This window comes from Syngnathus floridae, chromosome 16, assembly GCF_059516105.1.
Source record: "Syngnathus floridae isolate MCC-2025c chromosome 16, RoL_Sflo_1.0, whole genome shotgun sequence".
Lineage (NCBI taxonomy): Eukaryota > Metazoa > Chordata > Actinopteri > Syngnathiformes > Syngnathidae > Syngnathus > Syngnathus floridae.
Window position 1 is genome coordinate 7,223,588 of NC_142428.1, and position 17,461 is coordinate 7,241,048.

Here is a 17,461-nt window from a genome sequence, read left to right on the forward strand (position 1 = left end):
TTATAGTGCGCAACAACGTTAGGAGTCAGGTTGGTTAATGCACAATCTTGGAATGGAATGTCCTCACTTCTGAATGCTTGCACTACGTGGTTGGGTGGTTTTTATGACAATATTTTGTATTTATTGCGGGCATTACCAAACTGTACATTGTAAACAAAAGACCCGTGCCGTTCACGATGGCGAATACACTGACGATGACGCAACGATGACGCACGATACACGAGCTCCACTACTACACAGATTATCGCACACCTGTATTATATTTATGTATATTATTTTCATATTTGTTTCTGTATTTATGATTACAGTACGATGATTTATTTATTCGACATAACCTCACCTAACACAACGTAATTTATATTGAGTGCGTGAGGATATGTCGCGTTCTCCCTGCAAGAAGTTATTCAGTGAAATGTATTACGTGATTATAAATTTATATAATAAAATCAAATTATGAAGGCGGGTTTGCTTGAGGTCAAAATTTAGGAACAAAAAATAGGCAACTAACACGATCCGCCATCTTTGTTGTTTACATCCGCCTCCAACGCTTTTGAGTAGGCAACCATCGGGCGCGTTCGGAAATTCACGCCCGTGCAGTTGTGTGTGTTCGGGGAGGCAGCACTTCACTCCCATTAATTTTCGAACGCATAAATGCAAGTAAATTGAAGAGTCTGGGACTCCCGGATAAAGATGGCGGCGTGATCTCCACGGTCTGAACTGACGAAAGACTACTACTAGTGGTTGTGCATTTCTATGGGTGCCATTGCTGACCAATCCGAATTCCCACATTTCTGGAATGCAACATTAACGACACCTTCTCCGTCTACTTTACGGCAAATGGAATATGGCGGAGCCTGAAAAGCCTTTTGACGAGCCGGAGCTCATAAAGGTATGAGATTCAGCAAGCTTTCACAACTGACACCGTGCACGGCTATTTGACGGGAAAGTGACTGGCTTAAATGTGTTTGTTACCACGCTCAGTGTGCACGTATAACGCGATGAAATCACGTTCTACCCATTCGTGTGGCGAGCAGCGGTATTTAGCTTGTGCATTCACGCTCAAAAACATCTCTGCAGTGCCTCATATTTTTCTCAAGAGTTGATGAATGTTGAGTTGTCACTATAAATACTTAGTGCCGTTTAATTTTGCTGCAGGGTGCTGTCTTGATTAATTTAGTCAGTTTGATGAATTAAAACCCCGCGACTTGGTCCGAAAGTGAAATCTATGCAGTTTCACAGCACTTGTAAACAATTGCTAAATTGACTCAATCCGAAAGTGATATCTATGCAGTTTCATCCCTTCTAAACAATTGCCAAATTGACTCACTAGACCAATGTTTCCTAACCTTTATTGAGCCGAGATACATATTTTTTATTTCTAAAATCTCAAAAGTTTACACACTTTGCTTTAATCTCTGTGAAAAGCTCCATAAATACAATTTTCTATTAACTACAACACAGGATTAAGATTTGTGTAAGGAAGCAACATTCACATTTATTTTCAACTTTAATTAATTTTCAAATTGTGTTGCTTCGCAGGAATGGCAGGCGTCCGCCGATCTAAAGCTGTCCCTGTATGGCTACCTGAGGAAATGTGTGCCTCGGATCTTTTGTCACAAGGAGGAATACAAGCCTCAGGAGGAAGAGGAGCAAGTACAGAGACTCCTCCTGCATCCACTAGAGTACTTCCTGTTTGGTGAAGATCCCGATGAAGGTGTCAATAAGCTCAAGCAGGGCAGTTCGTCTTCTCAGCTCTGCGGACGCGTCTTCAAAGAGGGAGAAACGGTTTACTCTTGCAGGTGCTGAAATTATCCCTCAGTCGGTGTTAGAATTTATTGAGAAGGTTTTCCCAACAACATAGATGTAAATAATATTGATCACAGTGGCAATCAGAATATACCAGATATCATACCATCAGGCAATATTTGTAACCCACAGGTTATGTATTGGATTTGTAGTTGTAGATCAGCCCAATGGTTTTTGGTGAGTGTTGGTCTCAGTTAAAGTATGAGTTTTTCACATTTTGTTAGCATGGTGAGCTTGTGGTTAGCACATCTGTTTCCTAGTTCAGCAGTCTCGGCTCTCCCAGTTTGTATGTTCTTCCCATGCTTGTCAGATTTAATGTGAATTGTGAGTATGAAAGTGTGATATGCACTGATATGTTGTTACTTGAGTACAAACATTTTTAAAAATTAAATAAAATGTTAACTGTACAATCCAAAAAGGCTTATCAGTGACGAAATGTTTTTCAACACCTTGCAGAGATTGTGCAATAGATCCGACATGTGTGCTGTGCATGGACTGCTTTCAAGAGAGCGTGCACAAAAGTCATCGTTACAAGGTGGGTGCAAATGTTGACTGCAACTTTTCTTCCACATTGAGATCATACATATGATTGTAAACATTTGATGAACACAAATCTTTTTACACACACTGCAAATGCAACAAACTATTTTTCGGAATTGGTTCGTGTCTCTATTACGCAATAACATGTAAAGTATTTGCTATTTTTCCTCAGATGCATGCTTCATCTGGTGGCGGCTTCTGTGACTGCGGGGATGTGGAAGCCTGGAAGATTGGCCCGTATTGCTCCAAACACGACCCGGAGGCAGCCACTGCCATGGAAACGGTGTGTTACATAACAGAGCGGAAAGAAGCACGTTGGAAGGGACATACTTGGCTTTTTCTATCTCACAGAATCCCAGAATGCTTATTTATATTATACCCATTATTTTGCTTATGTAAAATTTCAATCATGAAAACTGACTTGTTTGCTAAGATGAATAAAATATTGTATCATTGGGTTAAAACAACTCTTAGAATTTCCTAATCTGTGCAGGGATATGTTTGGTAACAATGGCTGTTTCCTTTTTTTTTTTTTTCCCCCCTTCCCTTTTATTTTGCTAAATGGTCCAAGCTGCTGTTTGTCAGGCCTGTGTATCTGATTGCCTTTGTCAAGATCTCGTAACCTTGACTACACTGCGCCTGTTTCCGTAAATAACAGGTGCCTCCATAAGCAGGAGGCATGGCTAACATCAATTTAGCTCATTGTCTTGCATAATGAAATCTTTGCTTTTAAAACCAAAATGCTTGACTGTTTTCCACATGCAGCAGGGGAAACCCACTCATCTTTTCATTGTGTTTACAATATGGTAGATTCCAATGCTTGTTCTCACACAGTGGCAAGCTGAATGTTTGTTTGACTTGTGTGCTAAATGTTGTATTAGATATTTAGCTTCCCACAGGAATGTTTCCTCTTGTGAGACTTACCAGCAATGTCACAGAGACAGATTTTTTTTCCATTTAACAAAACATTCAAAGAGTAAACTTGCTGCTAGTGACACAGGAAATGAATCCAAGAGACGATATTACAGGCAATGACTCATGTAAAATAGCACAGGGGGTCCTTGACCTATGACGTTCGTTGTTCAGCTCAACTCAAGGTTTTGAATCGTGTCTCGCAAGCTAGCATGAGAGTTTGTTGTCTTCTTACATTGTCACCATAGGAACGGAGCTCCATCGTAAATGTATTTTTAGAGTGGTATCTTGGTGCTCACATTTGACTTTAAATCGTGTTTTCCAGGATGAGAGTACATTGGAGCCAGAATTGTGTGAGCGGAGTGAGATGCTCTTCAGGGTGTTGCTGAACTACTTCACAGATTTCCTCGACTGGGCGGAAGACCGTCAGCTTTTAGCCCCACTCAAACCCGAGTACGGCCCACTTCATCCCACACACACAGACTGCATATGTTGTGTATACAAATCATCAGCTTCAACAGAGCTTGTCGCCATCCTAACAGAGTATGTCATCGTGTGTGCAGGGAAAAAGACAACACATACTTCTGTGTACTGTACAACGACGAGCACCATTCATACGACCATGTGATCTACACCCTGCAGCGGTCTGTCAACTGTGATCAGGCTGAAGCGCAGAATCACACGGCGCTTATTGACAAGGAGGTACAGTAGATGTCAAAACAAACAAAAGTCTGCACACCCCTGTTCAAATGCCAGGTTTCCATTATTATCATGACCTCAGTGCTGACTCCCATTTCACATGAGTTTGAACGTGATTGGTTAATCCTCAACACAGCCACATCCCCAGTTATTGTATAACCACTTTATATATATATATAGATATATATTATTTTTAAAAACTGTTACATATCATTATATATCTGCTATTTGAACGGGGTGTGTAGACTTATTCTCCCCACTGTATGTCTGTTTTATGTCACATTATTTCCAGGCTATGTGACATTTTCATTAACAGCTTTGCAATATCACTGTCACATTATTCCTTTTAATGCAAGCATGATTTAATTACACTGTACAGGGCCGACGGACAGTAAAGAGAGGAAGTCTTGCGTCATGCCAGCATGCTAAAGACCTCATCAAGGTAAAAACTTTACATAGACAGATTGTACATAATATTTTTACGTGTTTTAAAATATGGTAAAGATTTAATATTTTTATTTTCCCAATCCATATTTTTACATTTTATGTTTGTTTTGCAGTACAACTCGGAGCACATTTCCCTGCAGCCGCTGCGTGTGGAAGTCCTGCAGTCGACCGTCGTGGCTCACCAAACATTCGCCCTGCGTCTCGGCTCCTGGTTTCAGAAGATCATCAGTCATTCGGGTTCGGCCACGCATGCACTTTTACTTCAGTGTCAGACAGCAACAGCGCTTCATTGCACGTCATGTGACTCTTATCTTGTGTGCAGTGGGCTTCAGACAGGCTTTCTGCAGAGTGGCATTGGAGCCCAGTACCGAGCAGACCGGCCTCTGCTGCATCAGTAGGCTCATGTTGCTTGATTCCAAACTGTACAAAGGCAGGTATCGCTGACATTTCACAGTCACACACCTTCATATTTTGTGATTTCATACACTTATGTGATATTCGTTATCATTTCTTAAAGGAGCACGCAAGATTGTACATGAGCTGATATTCTGTAGCATACTAATGGAGACAGAATCCAAGAGGCTATTTGCAATCGAGTTCACAAAGGTAAAATTGTTTTGAACCTAATGTTGGAATATTTTTAGTGTTATAACAAATATGTGGTCTTTTCAGCTGTATAAGGATCTACAAAATAATTTCATCGAAGATGATCATGAAAGAAGTATTTCCATTACTGCGATGTCTGTTCAGATCTTCACTGTGCCCACACTGGTGAGTGCACTTTGTAACATCAAGGCTAATGAATTATTTTATTTAAAAAAAAAAAAAAAAAAAGTCTGTCCTGAAAAAGTTAATCTGCTTCTTGTATTTCCTTTCCTCCATCAGGCAAGGTACCTAATTGAAGAAACAAGCGTCATCACAAGGATAGTTAATACAGTCATGGCGCTGTTGCTGGAGCATTTGGATGTTAACAATCGCTTCTTCTTCCTGGGATACAACTCCGACAAGTTCTCCCGCATCCAGGTCATTTTCCATGACCTCAGGTAGTTTGACCAGGTAGCAGTTTTAGCGACATGTTTGTTTCAGGTTTGTTCTTACCTGAGTTGTAATCTCTCTTAGGTATATTCTGATCAGTAAACCATCCATGTGGAATTCTAAGCTTCGGAAACAGTTCTTAGAGGGCTTCAATGCCTTTCTAGGTCTTCTCAAATGCATGCAGGTAATTTATTACCACATCTGTTGTGTATGAATCAAGACTGAATGTTGATTATTTTTTGTTTTTAAATGTTGACCCTTGTTCATAGGGTATGGAAGAGGTTGAGCGTCAATTTGGTCAACACATTGCTGTGGAGCCCGAGTGGGAAGCCGGCTTTACGCTTCAGATCCAGCTCCGCCACATTCTGGCTATGTTTCAGGACTGGTGCTCCTCAGATGTGAGTTGCTGTCTATTGTGTCCTACCATCTCCTACTATACTCTTAAGCATCTTTTTTTTTTTTTTTAATCACCACAGGATAAGATTCTGCTGGAAGCCTTCAGAGATTGCCACAAAGTCTTGCTCCAATGCAACAATCAACCCTTCCGCAGGGAAGCAGCTGACCACTACATGTGCAAACAGATCATCCACGTTCGGCCCTATAAAGTGTCTCAGGAGCCTGTCAGCATACATCTACCCCTCTCCAGGCTGCTTGCAGGTCGACGATAACCTTTTGGGTCTGATTCTCTCGGTGTATATTTGACATAAATGTATGCATCTTCTGTGGTCCTTAGGCTTATATGTTCTTAACTGCAAGAACGGATTATGTGATCAAGTCTTTGACAAAGTAAGTTGGAAGGTGCTGATTGATTTTGTTATTATTCATTGATTTTTTTAAAAACACTGTGTGAGCAAAAAGTAGGTATGGAAATTTTAGATTAAATTGGAGGAGTATGTTGTTACAGTTTGTTTTCTCGCTTTATGGCAGGATAGCTATGACTTTTGCAGCCTAGCTGAGCTTCCTCTGCGTTGTGTAGTGCTGGCTGCACAGGTATCAGCTGAAATGTGGCGGAGGAATGGACTGTCTTTGGTCAGCCAGGTGTGAATTTTTTATTGTTTTTTTTTTCCCCACACATTTTTGTAGCTCTTGAAGGTCTAAAATAATTGACACTACTTATTGATTGCCTGTTTTTCTCCCATGATTAGGTTTACTATTATCAAGATGTGAAATGCAGAGACGAAATGTATGATAAAGACATTCTTATGCTTCAGGTTGGTACATTTGTGCTATTTATTTTCATGTTTTGTTTTTTTTTTTAATACATGTTATATGGTGGGACCATAAGGCGACACTTCAGTCTACAATTGTCATACGGTGTTAAGATTAATAATTTTTTCTGTTGTAATAAAATTATTATTATGAATTTTACTATCTCTCACTTCACACTGCAATGCAATCATGTTAAAATGCGTTTTAACCAATGATCAATTTTACTAGGCCTATATAAAGGTTCTCAAGTCTGCATGTTCCCTTCTGCATCTCAGTGATGATTGATTTAAGCCATTTTGAAAATAACTTGCCAAATACTTTGCAGATAGCTGCTTCCAAAATGGACGCCAACCATTTTCTCATGCTGCTCTTACTAAGATTTGAGCTCTTTAATTTCTTCAATGGAAGCTGTTCCAGCAGAGATCACGTAAGTAAGGCTTGAAAGTCAACATCAGGTACAACTCTCAACTGTCTGTATTAATGTGGCTACATTTGCAGAATGAATTGTTGCAGTGGAATCAACTTACGGAAGAGATGCTGTATCTCCTCATCATCATAGTTGGTAATGCAACTTTTTGGCTCATAATAATTTAGGTGATGCTTAATCATGAGGCTAACGAACATAATTGCAGGTGAGCGATACGTCCCCGGTGTCAGTAACGTGACCAAAGAGGACGTGACAATGAGGGAGGTCATCCACCTGTTGTGCATTGAACCCATGGCACACAGTAGCCTGGTCAAAGGCCTACCGGAGAATGTAGGCCGCAATATCATACAATAAAGGTAATATGCAACAATTAAACATCACATTCTTTGCAGGAAAGCCACGAAACAGGTCTCGAGTCTGTAATCAACAAAGTTGCCACATTCAAGTATGTAACTAACTTCAAATCAACAAGTGATTTTTTTTTTTTCTCAGGGTATTTTCAGCATGTTTTTTTTTTTTTCCTTTTGAATATAGGAAACCAGGACTTTCAGGACATGGATTGTATGAGGTGAAAAGGGAGTATTTGGTCCAATTCAACCCATTCTTCTACCATTATTCAAGGTCACAGCACAGCAAGGTAACACATCTCATTAGCACTTGTTTGAAGATGACTTTGTGTGATATCATTCACGGTATTCTTCTCTCTTCTTCTTTCGTAGGCCGAAGAGTCACAAAAGAAGAGACGTGTTCACGAGGGCGCCGATAAAGGTGACCATGTGTCACCTGCACAAGCTCTCTCTAGCCAAGTATTTGTACTGAAGGTTGCCTTTCTGTTTGTGCTCAGCTCTGCGTCCTCCAGTTCCGCCCCCCTTCTGTCCGGCCTTCTCCAGCGTCGTACGCCTCCTCTGCTGTGATATTTTCATCCACATCCTCAGACGTGTGCTGCAGAGGGCAGCTGAGGAAAAATCCACTCACTGGACAGAAATCATGATCCAGCGGGTAACAAAACTAAAGGCTGAGGAAGCCACTTGCTAAGTTTATTATTTTAATTACGTTTGAAACATTTCCCCTGTATCCCACAGGCCCTGCACCTTATTGGGCAGGCTTTGCTTGAAGAAAAGAGCCAGCTGGAGGACGGCGCTTCAGAGGAAGTGACCTTTGACTTCAGCCTGAAGGCTCGAAGTAAGTCAGCTTCTTCCCTGACGTGCAAAATGGAAAAGTGTTCCGTCTTTTCTCTGCAACGTGATTTTTGTCTTCCAGTAGTCGGATTGGAACACAGCAAGTCTCTCTTCCTCTTGCTTTCGAAAATTAAGGGTGTTCGCTCGCTTGAAGCCCAAAAAGACATGATCACGTGGTTACTACAGGTAGTTTACTTCACCAGCTAGTCTGCATTAGCAATCATCTTTTAGTTGCCTTCATTATTCTGCGTGGGTGTCTGTTGCTAGATGTTTGAGATTATCAAGTGCCTCAGAGACAAATCCAATCCAACAACTTCCATGAGTGTGGAAACGAGCAAGCCTGAAGAGGTATCTAACTACTGCAACATCATTTACATATTCCCTCTTATGAGTGTCTCTTATCAAATTTGGTGCTACAGACTGTTCAGGACAAAGAAAAAGCTGAGCGCAAAAGAAAGGCCGAAGCAGCCAAACTTCACCGCCAGAAAATTATGGCCCAGATGTCAGCCATGCAGAAAAACTTCATTGAGTCCAACAAGATGCTTTATGACAACATGCCAGAGAGCGGCACACAGGGAGAGCCTTTTACACCAACAGAAAGGTGAGGAGCTCTGCTTCAAAATCATCCTTCAAATGGGGATTCCATCAATTCAGTTTGTAATATTCATATTTCCGGTAGTCCAATGGAACACAAGGAGCTGTGCGTTGCCGTGGGGCCTCATCGAGGGTCCACCCCCGCAGAGAGGGAGGTGCTGACCTGCATTCTCTGTCAGGAGGAGCAGGAAGTAGCATCCCGGGCTCCGGCCATGGTACTGACTGCATGTGTGCAGAGATCCACAGTGTTGACGCAGTGTAGAGGAAAGATGCCCACCAACAGTGGAGACGGTCAGCCTCTATTCACTCACAAGACAAAAACGTGTATACAAGAAGAGGCATGCATCTTAAAGCCCTTTTGTGTGTGCTTTTTTGAAGAAACAGAAACTGTCTACCCATTGTACATGCCTCCTGAACTGGCTGTTGGCACCCACACGGGCAGCTGTGGACACGTCATGCATGCCACATGTTGGCAGAAGTAAGTAAGCCATTGATGAGTGGAGAGATGGGCATAATTATTAGTTGTTGATTCTTGTGATTTTTTTTTTTTATTCTATGGCGTTTGACTATGGTAGTTGTTTTTAAAGTGCTCTGAAATTAAAGTTGAAGGTCATTCTCCCATTCACTGTAAATAATAATCACAACATCATTTAATTGAGCTATAATTAAACCCTAAATTTCTAATTAAGGAAATTTAGTCAAATGCCCATCTTTAGTAAAGAGCACACCCTTCTCTGGGGGTTTATTTAACTATGTTCAATTTTTTTTTTTTTACTAGATATTTTGAAGCGGTCCAGAACACAACCAGGAACCGACTCCATGCTGAACTAATCATCGACCTTGAGAATGGGGAGTACTTGTGTCCTCTGTGCAAGTCGCTATGCAACACCGTTATCCCCCTCGTTCCCCTGGAGCCACTCGTATTCAATTAGTGAGTCCACTCCACATGCTCTGTTAGTACAAGCTTCACATCTGTATTATTTCAATGTTTACATTTTGTTTGTCTTTGCAGTGAAAATGCTGAGATAATCGGTCAACATTTGACCATGACTCGCTGGATCCATATTCTTGAGGCTAGGATTAAAGGACTCAAGTCCATCATGCAGGAAAATGGTGAGAAGATATATGGACAAAAGTATTGAGACACCAGATTAAAATTCCTCCCGCTTTCCTGCAGATTGCGACATGGAATGCACTAATGACAGCGATGCCGTGTTGTGTGGCGACGGTCAGCCGGATTTTAGGGCCATATTGAGTTATGGCGTACAAGAACCGTGAGGAATCCTTTTTTCTGTATCTTTACTCTTCTTTTAAACTGTGATCCTGAAAGATTTTTTTCTTAACTGTTTGGTTTTAGGAGGAAGTTCTCAGACAGTATAGCCGAGATGCTGGCTGTGTGCTCCACCACGGTCCATAGAGTCGGACTTCAGACGGCACCTAATGAGCTGTGCCCACGTGTGCCCCTTATGGCCTGGAACACCTGTGCCTTCACTATTCAGGCGATTGGTGTGACTTTTTTGTTTAAACGCTTTTTTTATTTTAACCATCGATCCTGTTCTCAATGTGAATGTTGTGTCTTCACAGAGAATATATTGCTGGAAGAGGACAAGCCACTCTTTGGATCTTTACAAAATAGACAGGTTGGTGTGCAACACAAGCACATTTGTATAAAAATATTTAGAGTTTTTTTATTGCATTAAAAGTGAAATGTTTTTCTTTTGTAGCTGGCTGGCCTGAAGGCGATTGTTCAGTTTTCTGCAACACAGAGAATTAAAAGCTCCCAGACTGTCATCCAAAACCATTTTGCTGATATTTTTGCAGGTACATCTTTTTCCCATGTTTGCACTTTTCATTCATTTTATGCAACATATTTTACATTATGAAATGATCTGAAAATTCCAGTTCTGCATCCGGTCACGAGCAGAAAGAACACACCTTCTATTCTGGAAGTCGACTTCTTCCATCTTCTGGTAAGTGTTCATCTGTGGGAGCAATTTCAGTTGCCATTGTGTCCGTGCCAGTTGAAAATTAAGAATTTCAGCTGGTGAGGAAAAAAAACAAGCATTACCCCTGTAAATCAAATTAAGAATGATTTTACTCTCTAGTGATTGTCTATTTTATCAATTGCTGAGTGTTTGAGTAGAAACCTAAAATGCTTGTATATAGGTAGAGCTACACATGCTAATATTAGCTATTATGATCAGTTTGGAATCAGTCCAGATTTCCAATTGCATTTTTTATTCCAATGAAATAAATATTTAAAATATACTAAAAGCTGTTTTTATAACTTAGTCCTTGTGTGTCCTTCCAGGTGGGTTTAGTGTTATCTTTGCCCTCACTGTACCAAGAGGAAGCTGTAGACTTGCAGCCCTCTGCTGTCAGCTCAGCCTACAACCACCTCCACATCCTGCATCTGGTCACAATGGCTCACGTCCTGCAGGTGCTGCTTCTCACAAGAGGTAAACACAATGGAAACATTACCACACAACATGGAATGGTGGGAACATTGTGAAGGTGGCCTTGAACTGAATTCCAAATACTTTTAGCATCGCAACAACACAGCCGTCCCTTTCTGCACGCTCATCACCATGAGTTGAATGGTGTTATTTTATCGTGTAATTAAGCATTTCGTTTTTTAAATGATTTTTTCTTGTACAGATCTCCCTGTAGTGGTTGGTGACGAGGAAACAGAGGAGGCGAGAGCAGCGGCCGAATTACACGCTGTTGTATCACAACACACCGGAAGGTACATGTAAACAATTATTGTTCTTGAGTGTGTTTGAATCTAAAAAGCCAGGGCTGAACTCTGTCATGCATCCATAAATACCTGATAACTTTCAAAATATAATACTTGCTTAAGCTATTAGAATCGTAATACTATAAAGGCTTTTTGTCAAGAGGTTTTAATGCTTTATCATGCTTGGCTCTACACTCAAAGCAGAAATGGGAGTAGTAAGGTGGCTCAAACTGTTTTTTAAGCAGACTACGAATTTCTAGCTAAAGGACACAAAGTTAAAACAAATAATAATAGTTCACTGAAATGTTGGTGCTTCAGCACTCTTAAAAATGACTATGATGAATGATAGAATAGAATAGAATAGAATAGAATAGAATCGAATAGAATAGAATAGATCTTTATTGTCATGTGTATTACAGACTACTGTGGCTTTTGTCATACTGGACTAATTTTTTTCTTCTTTCCAGGCTGCTTCCTGATATGTGTGGCAGCTTTGTGGCCGAAAGAGTGAAGGCGGGAATCAAGTCTTTTCTCCGCTGTACTGCTCTCTTTTTCAGCTGTCTCACAGGAGTTCGTCCTCCGGAGGAGCTTTTTTGTGCTTCTGGTGGGTAGAGAGAGACCCAGCAATTCATTTTTGTCCTCTAGAGGACTTGAGCTGTGTGTATTATTTAAATTATATGTCTGGATATTTGTAAGAGAAACCCACTTATCTAACTTTGTTAGAATATAATGAATAATCCATGTTGGCATTTTGTGTCTATTGCAGTTTCTTCTCAAAGTCAAATGGAGGCAGTCTGCAGCTACTTGGCACTGCCCTCAAATGTGTTCCAGCTCTTCCAGGAACACAGAGACACTGTGGCACCACTGCTGCATAGGTGGGTGGTTAATAATGTTTTGATTTTCAATATAAATGACTCGGCAAACTTGTTTTCTCTTTAAGGTGGTGCACCAGCCCAGCAATAACCAAAAGTCTAAGAGGCAAAACTCAAACAGTCAGGTAGTTGATTTGTTCTTTAAATTAGAGTCACACTACGATCCATTTATTCAGTCAGTAAGTTCTTGCTCTACAGATACCCGAGGAGGAGAAATCAACTGATCGACCTCCCAGATGACTACAGCGCTCTGCTCAATCAAGCCAGCCATTTTCAGTATGCGTAGCAGACCTCCTTCATTGCAAGGGAAAGTTTTATCTTTGGCTTCTCATCTCCTGTGCTTGCCCTCAGATGTCCCAAGTCGGCAGATGACGAGAGGAAGCATCCTACTTTGTGCCTATTCTGTGGCGCTATGCTGTGCTCTCAGAGCTCCTGCTGCCTCAGTCAGCTGGATGGAGAAGATGTGGGCGCCTGTACTGCGCATGCTGCCACCTGTGGCGCAGGAGTAGGCATGTTCCTCAGGTGTGTTTCAAGAGCCAAATATTTCTTAGTGCTTCACCCAGTTTTATAATATAATTTGTACCTGCTGACAGGATAAGAGAGTGTGAAATTGTACTGATGGCCAGTAAAACCAGAGGAAGCACATATCCAGCTCCCTATTTGGATGACTACGGCGAGACTGATCCTCATCTCGGGTACGAATCTCTATCGCAGTTGGGTTGGTCATTTTGTAAATGAGTTTTTGCATAAAAATGGGGCAGAGGAGCTCACTCACTCAGAAATGGGTCTATGAGAGATTTACTTGAGTGTTAATTTTGGGGTTGCTAAGCATATCAGAGATCTTGTCTGAGATATGCTAATCAATGGTTGTTATTTGTGTTTCCAAGGAGGGGCAATCCATTGCACCTTTGTCCGGAGCGTTATAGGAAATTGAAGCAAATGTGGCAGCAGCATTGCATACTGGAGGAGATTGCTCGCAGCCTGGAGCTTGTCAACCAGATGTTCGCTTTTGATTGGCAAATGTTGTGATGTTGGAACCAGTTGGTCAGAGCAGAGCGAAGCCATCAGAGCTGCCCCCCAACTCCCACCCCCGATGTGCGTATACGTCTTGCGCACACGCATTAGACGCTTCCTTGGAAGCCCCCAGCCTCCTGTTGGAGCTCAGAGAGAGATTAGAGTGAGAAAGCACCAGACAAAGAAGAAAAGGACAGAAAGAAGAAAAAAAACGAAGGGCGTGTGGTCGGAGAACAGAGCGCATTAGCCTTGTTTTAATTTGTCATCGCTGAGAATGCAAATAACCTCCTGTCGGTAGAGACTCAAAGACAGAACATTAGATCCACACACCATCACCATCATGTTGTGATGTCAGTTAAATAATGTTTGGAGTATCTCAATAGCGTAGCATCTGACAAGAAAACTACCTGATTTCCTTATCTTTTTTTTTCGTCCAAATTTTAACTACGGTTCTCTGGAGATTCACGATTACAAATCATTTATCAGGTCAAACATACAGTGCATGCAAGAAGTATTGACAGCGCTTCACTTTTCCCACTTAGTATGTTACAACTTAATCCCAAATAGAATTTTTTGTCCTCAAAATTACACACACGACATACCATGACAATGTTTTTTTGCTAATTTATTAAAATTGAAAATTAAAAATATTGATGTACATTTGTTTTTAATTTTTTTAAATACATTTGCAAAAAACATTTTAAAAACTTTTTACATTATGAAGGAGTATTGTCTGTAGAATTTTGATGGGGGAATAATGAATTGATTAAATTTTAGAATGAGTCTGTAACACAAGTATAAGTGAAGCACTGTGAATATTTTTTGATGCATTGTTGACACAATAATGTCTGAATGTAATCTTCCCCTGATTAACAAAGCCACTTTTTAACACTGCTTCGAGCAAACAAAAATGATTTCAGTTTATTGGAACACCCATTTATTGTATGTTACCCTTTGGAAAAAGGGGGTTTAATGTTTGTGCTGTTTGATAGCACAACATAGTAATAAAATCACAAGTCTATCTAATCAATGTCTACTATTTTAACATATATGTACAGTATATAAGCAAATGTGATTTATTGTGGAGTTACATGGTTGTTGATTAATCACGTTTGAATTCTGAGTTGGTCGAGGCAAGTTCTTGCTTTTTTTTCCCCTATCTGCACTAGAATTAATTACTTTTGTCCATATTGTGTTTACAGCCTAAAAAGTTCAGTTCCGTTTAATTGGATGCTGGGTTGATGTAAACTTGATACCGATACAATGAAATTAAAAAAAGGCATCACAGTTTCTTTAAGAAGTACACAACGATCCTCCATGGTACAGTAAAAGTTTTTTTGACTCAAAACAGAGCATACCCAGACAAATGTTCCTTTTCATGGCGTGTTTAGTGAATTCTAAGGCAAGGCAAGGCCACAGCATCCACAGCCACAATGAACTGTAACCCCTTAAGTGTCAGAGGCAGAATGTTTTTACCCTGTATTAAAAAGGCTTTTGATTGAGACAGTGTATTGGAAAATGGTCGCATAATCTGAATTGTCCACCAAGTAAAAATGTTTAACAGATGTGATGCTAAATATAAGCATCTCATCTTTTTTGCCAACATGGTATCTTCCACACCTCAGACTATTAAAAATTTGCTGGTCAGCTGGTTACAGGTATTTGCTGGGGAGGCACGCTGTCGGGCCCATAGTGAGCTTTGGAAGTGGAGGGTACGTTGATGTTGGGGTCCCCGTTGTTGGCGGTATCCACGTGGTTATTTTTACTGAGGGTCTTGATGATGTTCAGGTTACTTCGAGCTGTTTCGATGAAGCTGTTCTCCAGCAGCCAGCCGTCCGAATCGCACTCGGGATCTCCAAGTCTCAACATGTTCTCTAAGGATGTCTGGAGGTAACGCACGCCTGTCAACACTGACAGCTAAAACAACACAAGAGGGTCATTAATTGATTGCAATCCAAGACGGTTGAGCAAACAAGAGGATCCCATTTTATTTATAACGTCTTGGGATGATTCAGAAAACTGACTGACCTCAAAGAGCCAAGTGATGAGGACAGTGAGGCCGATGGACTGTACGATGCCGCTGTAGTGGTCCAAGAGAGCCTGGTGACACCCTTTGGTCCACAGGTTGAGCTGCTCTGTTTGGTGGTCATAGTTGAAGTGGGCCGAGTTGTTGCTAACCTGCTGCTGGATGCACGGCCGCGGGGAGTTGATGTTGCAACAGCTGAAGGGGACGCCGTCCATCAGGTACTTGCCTTCCACGTTGCTCCTCAGGCGACTATGTACATGAAACAGGATGAGATCTGAGGTTCAGTGTCCTGTAGCTGCACTGGTGTGCTTAATATTTGCTTGGTTACTTACTCAGCCACATCTTTGTGAGACAAGTCCAGGTAGCGGTTGCTGATCCACTGGATTCGGAACCAGTCCGTGTAAGCCTTGTTCCCGCAGCACTGGAACTCTATCTGTAGCATGTCCACGGCACGCTTCAGGAAGCATCGTCCCGGTGTGTCCGTGTCCTTGTAGTACTTCATGGCCTTGCTCAGGCCTTCTCTCAGGGACTCATCCAGCTCCCAGTGCATGGTGTAGCACATGAGAGCCCCCACCAGCACACAGAAGGTGAAGAAGAAGGTACATACAATGTAGGGCAGCATGATTAGCTTCCAGCGGAGGAACTTGGCCGTGTCGACGCAGTCATAGCAGATCTTCCCGCCCAGGAAGTTAATGGCACAGGCAATGAGGCCGACAGATATGAGCATGTTAGGAACGTACTGAATGTCCGTGTCGGCCATCAGCTCCCACCGCTTGTTGAGCTCCACCTTTAGGAAGAGGCCCAGGCTGAAGAGGATCACGCCTGTCACCACTGAGATCCAATTTAGGATCCAAAGGACCTGAGCTAGTTTGTCCCTCTTGGTCTTGGTAAAGGTCACTTTCAAAACAGCCATTGTTTATAACTCCTGTTTTTCCTGTGGATGGATTAAGGTAGTAAGTCAGGAAGAGAAGGTGATGATTCGGTGGGAAGGGTCCTTTCATAAGCAGCTTAGCCTACTTGTGTTCACGCTGTTTATTGTGTGTTATTTATATAATAATCTACATGCTCTGAATACAAACATTACCAAATACTAAAGCACTCTATACTTCTGGAACGACAAAGCACCTTACTAAATCAGTAGGATGAGGTTGTTTAAAAAAACACCGAGTGATAAGCTGCCGGTTGTCATGTCCACTTACCGTAACCTTAGCGATTAATAGAGAGGCTCAAGCAATTTTTCCATCATCTTTTTCTTCTTCTTGTCTTCCAGGCTTGCTCAAATAAAGCAAGGAATTGTAATAGTAGTAGTGAACAGACATATTGTATAAAGGCAGCCACACGGACTAGTAGCCAAGCAATGACCCTCCTCCTAATCCCCTTTAATCATTATTCAGTCCTGCTCTGACAGGGATTTGCACCTACCTTCTGCCACCTGTGCAATTTTGACTGTCCTAGCTCTGGGGAAAGTAATGACTGGGATGTGTGTAGTGTTTGTGTGCATGCACATTCTATTGTAGTATTTTTTCCCCCAAAAAACTCATTTTTTTGGCAGGCCGCATTGTAGTCATAGCTTCGTTCGGAGGGCCATTATGACTTGTCAACCCAAATAAATGTATTAGCACCTCATATTATATACAGTAAAAGCTACAAAACAACCTGACAAATAACTCGTTTTCAAATCAGATGAGTAAAAACTGGTCAAATATTTAAAAAAAAAAAGATATTAAAAGTGAAGACAATTTGCAATTCTAGTAATGACACGAATTTGATGTCTTCGCGGGCCACATAAAATGATGTGGCGGGCCGTATCTGGCCCCTGGGCCTTGAGTTTGACCCGTGCCCAACTGTATTGTATAGCTTACAAAGTTTTTCCTCAGATATCGTGGCCTCCAAACAGCTAGTTATGTCCCCAAATAACTGTGCCTTCCACTTGAATAAACAAAAACCTCCCTGTAGTGTTTTCTA

At 41.4% G+C, this 17,461-nt stretch overlaps 2 protein-coding genes across 4 annotated transcripts; one reads left to right on the forward strand and one right to left on the reverse strand.

Annotated features, from left to right (window-relative positions):
• The first annotated feature begins 337 nt into the window (after positions 1 to 337).
• ubr1 (ubiquitin protein ligase E3 component n-recognin 1) lies at positions 338 to 14,496 on the forward strand. Of its 3 annotated transcripts, none has more exons than XM_088399853.1 (47): positions 342 to 889; positions 1,540 to 1,792; positions 2,256 to 2,341; positions 2,519 to 2,629; positions 3,584 to 3,711; positions 3,822 to 3,960; positions 4,337 to 4,399; positions 4,518 to 4,641; positions 4,727 to 4,834; positions 4,922 to 5,010; positions 5,077 to 5,175; positions 5,290 to 5,447; positions 5,524 to 5,623; positions 5,709 to 5,837; positions 5,916 to 6,096; positions 6,173 to 6,225; positions 6,367 to 6,477; positions 6,585 to 6,650; positions 6,974 to 7,075; positions 7,147 to 7,210; positions 7,281 to 7,405; positions 7,468 to 7,520; positions 7,610 to 7,712; positions 7,795 to 7,843; positions 7,920 to 8,074; positions 8,158 to 8,257; positions 8,336 to 8,439; positions 8,521 to 8,601; positions 8,673 to 8,854; positions 8,933 to 9,138; positions 9,232 to 9,325; positions 9,626 to 9,778; positions 9,860 to 9,960; positions 10,025 to 10,121; positions 10,205 to 10,353; positions 10,432 to 10,487; positions 10,572 to 10,668; positions 10,750 to 10,817; positions 11,159 to 11,306; positions 11,506 to 11,593; positions 12,052 to 12,188; positions 12,351 to 12,459; positions 12,525 to 12,581; positions 12,655 to 12,732; positions 12,808 to 12,978; positions 13,050 to 13,151; positions 13,344 to 14,496. In XM_088399853.1, the coding sequence occupies exons 1-47, from the start codon at positions 845 to 847 to the stop codon at positions 13,483 to 13,485; spliced, it is 5,214 nt and encodes a 1,737-aa protein (XP_088255979.1). In that variant the 5' UTR covers positions 342 to 844; the 3' UTR covers positions 13,486 to 14,496. The 3 variants fall into 3 exon arrangements, with proteins under 3 accessions (XP_088255976.1, XP_088255979.1, XP_088255977.1); XM_088399851.1 differs by having other exon boundaries at positions 346 to 889; positions 9,226 to 9,325; XM_088399850.1 differs by having other exon boundaries at positions 338 to 889; positions 10,205 to 10,487.
• On the reverse strand, positions 13,697 to 17,225 carry prph2la (peripherin 2-like a). Its single transcript, XM_088399855.1, has 4 exons — positions 16,696 to 17,225; positions 15,829 to 16,430; positions 15,499 to 15,745; positions 13,697 to 15,387 (listed from the first exon to the last, which is right to left on the reverse strand). Exons 2-4 carry the CDS (start codon positions 16,407 to 16,409, stop codon positions 15,115 to 15,117), a joined length of 1,101 nt encoding a protein of 366 aa, XP_088255981.1. The 5' UTR covers positions 16,410 to 16,430; positions 16,696 to 17,225; the 3' UTR covers positions 13,697 to 15,114.
• Positions 17,226 to 17,461: the final 236 nt, after the last annotated feature.

Coding starts and splice junctions, on each gene's coding strand:
- prph2la (XM_088399855.1), bottom strand. CDS start 16,409: ATGGCTGTTTTGAAAGTGACCTTTACCAAGACCAAGAGGGACAAACTA. Junction 15,746..15,828: donor TCTCACAAAGATGTGGCTGA/GTAAGTAACCAA, acceptor TCATGTACATAG/TCGCCTGAGGAGCAACGTGG. Junction 15,388..15,498: donor TCATCACTTGGCTCTTTGAG/GTCAGTCAGTTT, acceptor GTGTTGTTTTAG/CTGTCAGTGTTGACAGGCGT.
- ubr1 (XM_088399850.1), top strand. CDS start 845: ATGGCGGAGCCTGAAAAGCCTTTTGACGAGCCGGAGCTCATAAAG. Junction 3,961..4,336: donor CGGCGCTTATTGACAAGGAG/GTACAGTAGATG, acceptor TACACTGTACAG/GGCCGACGGACAGTAAAGAG. Junction 10,488..10,571: donor GATCTTTACAAAATAGACAG/GTTGGTGTGCAA, acceptor TTTCTTTTGTAG/CTGGCTGGCCTGAAGGCGAT.